The 9,725-nt window shown below is 33.8% G+C and overlaps 1 protein-coding gene across 1 annotated transcript; it reads left to right on the top strand.

Annotated features, from left to right (window-relative positions):
* Positions 1 to 472: 472 nt before the first annotated feature.
* Positions 473 to 9,010, top strand: RAD51AP2 (RAD51 associated protein 2). Its single transcript, XM_010947352.2, has 3 exons — positions 473 to 4,442; positions 4,797 to 4,880; positions 8,744 to 9,010. The coding sequence occupies exons 1-3, from the start codon at positions 1,181 to 1,183 to the stop codon at positions 8,860 to 8,862; spliced, it is 3,465 nt and encodes a 1,154-aa protein (XP_010945654.2). The 5' UTR covers positions 473 to 1,180; the 3' UTR covers positions 8,863 to 9,010.
* The last annotated feature ends 715 nt before the right edge of the window (positions 9,011 to 9,725 follow it).

The raw sequence follows: 9,725 nt of genomic DNA, 5'->3' as shown, positions 1-9,725 counted from the left end.
AAGACAGGAGGCTTATAAACAGTTTTTTACCTAAAGTAGTATGCCAGTCATATCTTGCCATTTATACTTCTATGGGTTCTGAAATTAGGTTTCCTGTTGCAAGTTATTGTAATTCTTACAATTTTTTTTTTCAACCAGGGAACATAAAACTTATCAACTTTGAAACAATCATCAAGAGGATTGAAGTTTTTGAGTACTGCTCTTAATAAACATATAATAATAAATATAATAATAATAATAAACATTTTGTAAGTCATTTTCTTCTTTAGAATTATGATGTCCACAAAAATCAGAACTGACTGAAAAATCAATTATTCGCAAAGCAGAGGAAAAAGAATAACATTTACAAAATTTATCATGTGTGAGTCAGAACTGTATGATTACTTTTACTTACAATAAATAGAATAGTTAAAATGTATAATTTTTAAGTAATTGTATTCGCAATATTGGGGGAAAAAACCCCACAGGGCACCTGAAAACTTTTTTTTTTTCCTGCATTCTTAAAGTGAAGATTAATAATCACCTGGATAATAATTTCTACACACTTTTTCCTGAAATATTCAGATTATTAAGTACCAATGCCGCCTTCTCCCCAAACGCACTTCATGAGAGAAGAGGAAATTTTAAACGTCACTGGGAATGATTAATAACATTTAAAAAAGTTTTTCCAGACACAAGAGAGATTTGGTCTGGTGTTTACAGAACTATATGAGACGCTCGAGAGGAACTGTGGAGAAGTCGCTTCTGAGGAAAACATAGAATTTTAGAATTCAAAAAATAAAGTTGTTTCCGTTCACAAATTTTAAAAAGATTCTGACTTTTCTCTTGAATTCTACCAGAGGGTAGAAAAAGTATAGACAAACTACAGTCGTGGCAACTGTAAAGGGCGCTAAAAATAGACAACGTAACGGCCCCAGACTCTCAGTGCTCTGAGGTAGACGACCCGGGTGTACCACAGCGGGTAGGATGGGGCGTGGCCTATGCCTGAGCAGTAGGGGCGTGACTGGGGCGTGGCCGCTGCCGGCTGACCCTGAGGTTGGGGCTGAGGCCAGATCTCAGGGGGCGTGTCAGGGGCGTGACCGAGGCAGGCTAGCGGTGTGGGTGGGGCGGAGCCGCCTCGCGCCGGTTTAAGAGACTGGAGCCAGCCGGATTCTCCGACAGATTCGCTCGGTTTGCAGTCATGTCGCTCGCGCGCCGCGCTCGGTGGCTTGCCGAGCTCAGTGAGCTTTCCTCCGCTTCACCTCCTCCTAACGACCCTGATTCTCCACCTCCCAGTAAGCGGCTCCGTCTTGAGGAGCCCGGCGGTGTCCCTGAGGCGGGGTGGAGGCTGCCTTTGGTGCCTCACTTGTCTGAGGTGGAGAAAGTCTGGGAGTTGTCGCCCAGACCCTTCAAGGCGCTCCTTGTTCCGTATGAGGAGATTTTTGAAAACTCCACAGACTCGTGTGTGGAGAAATCAGTCAGTGGGAAGAAAACATGTAATCTGGGATGCCAAAATAAGAAGTTTGAGACGAATAGTTATTTGTGGTCTCTCCCCTCACAAAATTTTGATTCTGGTTTGAGGGCTTCCAGAAGGTCTTGTGAACCAGCACTGTGTGACAGAGAGGTTTTCGGTGTGCATTGCAGCGGTAGACCTGAAGCAGAGGCTGGTCAGCTGCCCAACGCCTTCTTACACGATGTACGTGGAGTTAAAAACGAGGACGGAAAAGAATATTTAGTCCAGGGGAGAGACAATGGTCAGAAAGACAATGATCACATAAAACAGACAAAAAATCAATTTTTAGATGTTACCTGTTACAAGGAAACCAAACCAACATTTCATGATATTAAGAACAGAGGTAAAGCTGACAGTGCTGTGCCATCAGATGAAAAAGAAAATAGCATTTCAGCATCTACACCAAAAATATCAAAATCTCAAAACCAGCCCAGCATGGAAATTGCTAAACCCAGCTATTTCAGAGATAGCTGCACAATGAGTATCCCTGAGTTTCCAGCTGGTTTAAACAGCAAAATGTCCCCTGTCTATTTAAAGGAAATAGCAAAGAACAAGAACGACAAAAATGAGGCATATGTTAGGGATTTCACAAACATTTACTGGTCCCAAAACAGACCTGATGTAAAGAAGCAAAAGTTACAGGATGATAAAATTGTGGATGCAGAAAATATTTTTTCTGAATGTTGTGAAAACCACCAGTCACTCAGCAACCGAAGTATTTGTGTGAGAAAAAAAGACTTGATCAGTTTACACGACTATAACCACTGTAGTGTCAAGTCTGATGTAAGAGTCACTGCAAAGAATTTCACTATTAAACTAGAGCATGCAAATTGGGAAGAAGCAGAAACATGCTTGGACAGTTACATATGTACCAGATTGGAAAAACCGCAGAGCAGGGACTGTAATATTAGACATATTTTGAGAAAAAGTGGGGAAAATTGTTGGATTATGGGTAATTCTGAAACTGAATGTGAAAATATGAAAAAATCTGAAGAAAAATTGAATTTGCAACAATTATTAGAAATAGGTCTTTTAAGCAAGGAAGATCGCAATATGAAAGCCATGAATGCACATGAAGGGCAATCAAAGCCTCTCATGGTGGGAACACTGGGTAGTCAAAAAGCTTCAATAAAATTTTTTTGGTTAAAAAGTAAAGGAGAAAATGGTAATATGCTAGAGTTGAGCTATTATACTACACAAAACGACTTTCATTTTAGCAATACTTTTGAAAGTTTCATCACAGAAATTTTTTATTTCTATAGAAGTATTTCAGGAAATCAAAAAGATAATAGAATTTTAACCTGGTATGAAATTTTGAAGTGTAAAAAGCAAATTGATACTCAAAATCTAATAACTGAGAATATGACTGTCAATAGAAAAAATGATATTTTAAGCATAAATTTACAAACCAGTGCTTCAGACCCTCAAAATGTTATATTGAAAACCAGCATAGCTTTACTTCTTAATCACTTTGACTGTTTAACCCGAATTGAAAATGATTCTAAATTAGAAGAGGAATGCATTTCCAAGTGGATAATATATATGAATTATCCAAAAAATGTTACAGTGGAAGGTCATACTGTATATCCAGTCAGGATTTTAACTTTTTCAAGACTATTAGAAGATAATATGGAACCTATGTCAGAGAAAAGAAGACTATTTAAAACTGAAAAAGTTTTTGAAGAGTCTGAGGAAAAACTTATCAATTCCTTTAGTATGACAACTAAAAATACACATTTTCCAATTTTTGAAACATATGAAGAAATTCCTCTTTTAATGGACTTTGATGACATGGATGAAATTTTTTTGACAAAAGAAATTAGTTACAAGAATATGAGTTGTCCTGAACAACTCATGAATGTGGAAAATTGGGTTCACTGTAGTCCTAAAACTGTTAAAACACATGTTAAGTCTGGTTCTCAACTCATACAGAACAACCAGAAACATATTAATAAAAACATTTATGGAATGAATGCACAGAATCAAGATTTAGACACTGCAGGAAAACAAAAGCATAGTAAGATCAGTAGATACGATTTTAAATGTGTACTTGAAGATTTTTTCAATATTAGGCAACAGGCTACACTGGCAAGCCAAGACACAAAATACAGTGAACAAACCAATCCCACAACTATAACTCAGGTGCTAAGTTTTGGGAACTTGCTAAGTGAAACTGAAGGAAAAAAACATGACTTAATTTTGAAGGAGGAAGTAAAAGTCACAGCACGAAGTTTAACAGACAGTTGCCAAGTGCATGAAGATATTAAGATAGAAAAGGAAGAGAAGAATAGTTTTTATTCAATGGATGGCATGTTTGCTGTGCTACCAGTTTCAGTGATGAGTAAGAAAGTTGATGTGGAAGAAACTAAATATGTTAATCAAAATAATGTAGCTGACAGAAATGAATATGAGAGTATTTTGCAAAAAAGTGAGTTAGCTAATTCAAAGCATTTTTATCCAAAGAATGATGCTACAGAATGTGTTAATCATCTATTTGAAACTCATTTGAGTGTAGGGAACAATGAAAGTTTTCAGGACTTAACTGCCAAGTGTTTGTCAACAGAAACTCTGACAATAGCAAACAATTTTGAGATGAAGAGTAAATTTGATTTAGTACTTAAAGAACTTCATATGTTCCATGAAATTAGTAAGGAAAATGAAATTCTAAGCCCTGTGGAAACCAACAGTGGCCAAGAAAATTACTTTGGAAAAAATAATGATGTTGAGAAGGTAAAAATGGAGATTAAAAAAGGTTTGAAAATGGGTACAGAAAACAAAATAAGTTCATCTCCTTTGCTCTGTGATACTATAGCAGGCCCTAATATGCATAAAAAACACCAAAATTTATTTAAATGGAAACCGGTACCCAAAAATGGAGAACAGGAAGTTCCTAATAAATTTTGCTGTCAAAGAGCATCAGAAGAATTACTCTATTCTACTTCCAAGGAAGGTATGAAATTAGTTTTAATATTTTTTTTCTGAAATTAAAAAAAAAAAATACTGCTTTTTTTCCTCTGTAGGCCAAATATATAATTTTGGGAAAAAAGAAGATAAAATGTTAAGACAATGCTTACTGATGCATAGTATTTTTCTATAAAAGGCTGTTCAAACATTAAATAATATATTGCAGTTGAAGGTAACAAGTGATGAAATTTTTAAAAAGAGCTTTGAAAAGTCCTGCTTTATTTATCTATATATTAGGAGTCAATGGGAGGAAATATTTCTGAAAAAGCAAATTGTTTAGAGTATTAACATTTTATATAAAAGTTACTTTTTGCTATAACATATTGATCTTTATTTTCAGATTGTGAAAAATGTTCATCTAAAAGACCAGCTTTTTTCTCTGATGAATTTAAGGAGGGAGAATTTAATTACTTACTGAAGCGAGGTAAGATTTTTTTTTTTGGTTATTTTCTGTAATACTTTCTAAGGTTGTTATTGCATTCTTATATTTTTAACATAAGGAAAATATACTCAGCTTGTTAAAAATAAATAGAGAAATTGAATACTTTTGAAAACATTAATAATTTACTGATGCAAATTATAATAGTTAAAAATTGGCTAAAAATTAAAATGCCATTTAGAATGTTACTGGGAAATGTATTCTATAAAACTGTTGAAATATTTGTGGAGATGCATTGCAATAACTATGTGATAAGATAGCTGTTATGTATGTCCTGTATACATCTACTGTATATAACATTAATTGACAAAACCAGAAAAAGCACTTATTTAAGTTGGATTTACATTGATGAGATGTTACTCCCAATTATAAATTTTCTTACCAGTGTTCTCTATCCTTTAAATGCTATGGGGCTCTTTATATGGACATTTTATGTAGTAATTTTGAAAAAAATTAGCATCATTTAGGTATAACATGGTTTAAGACTATGGCATTTAAACTTTTCATTACTATAAAAAATCAAACTAAAGAAAAGTTAAACAACTAACCTTATATTTTGCCTAAGGGGTCTATGATATCAGAATAAAACACTAAGTCTAACACCTAGTGTAACTTGTGGTACCAATGAGGGTCAGATGGGGGTGGGATTGAATTTAGGGAACTATTTTCTAAATGACTACTTTTTTGTTTGGTCAGAAATTGCTGGTATTACACAATAAGACTGAATCTAGAAAGAATAATGATGTAGGTGAAATATATTTACCAAAATACCTTCAGTCATGCATCCTTTCTCAAAGCCTTTCTCCTGGCTCCTTATCAGTAGAATGCTGTCCCTGGTACTTTTATTCAGTCACTTCAGAACTGCATAATTTCCTCTTTCCTTAGCTTACAATGAAATACTTGAACAATTAATCCAAGTCCTTGGAAGATCAAAAGCGCATGGGTAATTTCTTCTCCCCTGAATAAAGGGAATAATTGAAGGAACAATACTCTATGAGACAATAAGCAGGGTGGTAGAATGAGCTGAAAAAGAATAAGGGTTGTTTCTTCTAGGACAGGAAGAAAGGAAGAAACTGGGTTTAGGAACATATTTTGTGATAGAATAGAGGAAGGTTAAGGAGCACAAACCCATATTGTTATCATGATGATAATTGTGATAATGAAATGGATATTTGAGGCAGATTAAAGTGTGTGCCCAAACTGGAAAAGAAATGTTACATTTGTTGGAAATATCTGAACCCATAAAACTCTATTGTGCCTTCACAAGGAAAAGTGCCTCCTCCGCATGAACTATGAAAAATAGTATGTTAGGTCAGCCAGAATTATTTAATACTATGTTAGGAGAGTCGTCTTGAATTCAATTTCAAAGTACATAAAAATGGAATGATCTTCCTGAGGCTTGTTAAAATCCATGTAAAGGAAAAGTTGGGAGATGCTGGAAAGTGGGGATAAGAATGGACTAACTCTGCCTAGACAGAGTGGGTGCCCGCTTATGCAGTGTGATTTTTTAAAGGTATTGGAAAACTCCTGATTGTGTTGAAATGTTTATGATACCTACCCACTTGTCATCATGATGCCTCCAATTAGTGTCTCCTACAAATATCTCCAGTGCATCCTATCTCCCTCTATTTCTCTCTCCCTTCTCTGATGTGGAAAAGGCAAGAACATAGTTTGAAATTATTTTGAGTGTGCTGTATGCCAGCCAGCTAGTGTGCCAGGAGCGTTATATATCACTGAGCACAAATACTTGTCTAACTTTAATGTATATATGTGCCAGCCAAAGAATGTCGCTAGTAATCTGACTCTACAAGGACTGAGTTGCTAGCCACTGACTTTCTGACATTTAACATACCCTGAAAAGCATTCAGTGCAGAGATCAGCATTCTGTGCTCTGGGAAAACTGGCAGAACAGGCCTTCAGATGGTTAGATATTTTCAGGAGAAAAATTGTGTGAACCCAATTTCTTGCATCTCCCCACATTTTGAAAACACTAAAATAATTAACTAAGATACCTGTTCTTCCTGACTAGCGGTAACCTTCTATTGAGGTGTGTGTTTGATTGCATGTTCTCCTCCAAAATCACATATATGCTGACCTTCTTCCTTACCTCTTCAGAGCAGTTCCTCAGAGCTATCTGAGAGGCTGTATCTTGGGCTGTGGTTCTCAGTAAGTCCTCAAATAAAACTTACAGCCTTCACACTGTGCATTTTTATTTCAGTTGACATACAGATCATCTGGGTGTCTTGTTAAATGATTCTGATTTCGTTGTGCAGTAGGCTCTAAGATTCTGCATTCATAACAAGTTTCTAGCAAATGGAGATGCTGCTTGTCTTTGAATTGAGCTGCAACTTTGAGCTGCAAGGATTTAGAAAATATTTGAATTAGTATTATTTCTAAAAGACCACTGATAAGCTTTACGACTTTTTTTCTTTACATTGATTTCTAAAATGAACAATTTCTGGTATTATGATTGAATGTTTAGAATTATTAACCAATACAAAGCAGTAAATTAATATAGCAATAATAAAAGGGATCATAATTTATTTAATGAAAAGATGGAAAATCCAAGGAGACAAAGAAGCATATCCTTAAAACCACAATTTAATGACTGTTTAAGGTCAAGTGCCTTGCAAAAGGCCTGCTGTTAATATAAAGTGGTTCAGTGATTTCCCACCCTTTGCAAAATTATCAGAAGTATCTGTCATATTAGAATATGAAAGAGGAAAGCTATACTTTGAAAAAGTAATCAAATAGACTAATCATGGCTTTGTTCTGAAATAATAACTTCATGGTGAAGAAGTATACTTAGCATAAACTGCTGAAATTATCTAATTTATAGCCAATTCTCTAATTATCAAATTTATTAGTATATGATTCAACAATTTTAGTTTAGACAATCCCTTTTTATGTAAAAAAATTAAAAAATCTAGCAAGATATTTTTCCTCTTATTTTTATAATTTAATTTATAATTTTAATGTTGAATAAAGTATCATAAACTGACTTGTAGCTATTTTTATGTTTTTCCCCTATTTACATGTAGCTAAATTTTGTATTTTATTGCATTATTTTTTATAAAGATATACAGACTCAGTTTGATTCAAGTTAGTAGAAATCATGCTGTTTACCTTTTATCGTATTTAATGTTATGTTGATTACACTGATTTTAGTATAATATGATACTGTATTAAGGTCTTACTAATTTATTAAAGCTTGATACATTTTTAGCTTTACATATATACCCTACCTACTGTTTTTTTTTTAAAGTACTTAGTTAGAGGTATTGTTGTATGTCATCAAGAGTAGTTGATCCTAGCTGTTTGATTAGTTAACAGATACACCTCCAGGAAATGTTTTGAACTTTTTAGAAAATGTTGATGTGATGTGAGATAGAAACTTCAAACTCAAAGCCCTCCATTGATAGATAACAGATCAAATACATTTATGCTCTATTAGTGGTAATAATCTATTAGAAGCCAATGCAGTCATTAACAATACAGCTTAGTAACATCTAATAGAAACAAAAACATAATCTTTATAGTCACTACATCAAGTTAACTTTAAAACCTGTGTAGTTTTTGTTATTGTTGTTGTTGTTGTTATTAAGTCAGACTGCCTGACTGGAATGCTGATTTTATTTAGCTGCTATTTTATGTTGAGCAAGTTGCTGAGTTTTCCACATTTCAAAAATAGAGATAGGATTAAGTAAACTAATGCATTCAAAGCACTTAGCTCAATGACTCAGTAAATGTTGCTAGGATCATGATTAGGAGTTAGTAAAAAATTTTAAGCATAGAAACTATGAGTGATTTTTACTTCCTTATATACTTTTATCATCTTATATTTTTAGGTAGTAATTTTTCATATGGAATTTCAAGAGTACTACCTCTTAAGACATGCAGTCGACCAATCAGAATTGGTTTGTCAAGAAAAGCTAAGCTTAAACAACTTCATCCCTATCTGAAATAAATATGTTACGAGAACTTAAAAGAAGATACTGGACTTTAATATTTCAAAACATTTCAATCTGTAAATTGTTTGTTTCTTTCTTTGGATAAATGCTTTCTTCCAGCTTGAGAGTTTTGGGCTTTCTTTATTATAAAATATGGGGAGGGTTTTGTGTGTGTGTGTGTATATGTATGTGTAAATTACTTAATTACCTTTAAATGTTATGAAATATTTCATTAGTATTTTCATATCATATTAACAATGTACACATTAAAGGCTTTTCATAATCTTATAAAACATGTCACGTTATTATTTTTCATGATATATGTATATAAAGCTTTTGTGGAGAATATTGATAGTGTTTATAGTTTTCTCTAAAGGATCTGTGACTCATAAGAAGGTGATGAACCACTGTTCTCATACACTCTCCCTATTTTTCAAGTGAAAAAAATAGGATAGGTAAATTTTTCAAGATCATTTAGTATCAGGATTAGGATAGAGGCACTGTCCTCTGTAGCAGTTTTTTTTTTTTTTTTTTCATTTTTCTTTACATTCACTTTCTAATTTTTGTTTCCCTCTCTAGAGTCTATCTTTGGCCCCAGAGCAGAATTGTGATCATGTAGTTAATACCTACTATTAATTTATTCACTCTTAAAAATATTTTGACATTTCTGTTACTGTGTTAGGCTCAATAATAGAATACATAAGAAGACATGTATGAGGCCTTGCTGTGTGGAGCTTACTTTCCATGCTTGAGGTTGGTAGAGAAATATAAGATACACATAATTTAAAGGTAACCATCACTAGAGAAATACATTTCAAAACACTTGTCAGAGAAATAACAATAAAGTGGGCTACTTAGCAAAAAAGTAAGAAAAGAAGGA

This window comes from Camelus bactrianus, chromosome 15 (assembly GCF_048773025.1).
Source record: "Camelus bactrianus isolate YW-2024 breed Bactrian camel chromosome 15, ASM4877302v1, whole genome shotgun sequence".
Taxonomy (NCBI): Eukaryota; Metazoa; Chordata; class Mammalia; order Artiodactyla; family Camelidae; genus Camelus; species Camelus bactrianus.
Note: the sequence above shows the minus strand (reverse complement) of the source record. Positions and strands in the feature narration are given on the sequence as shown.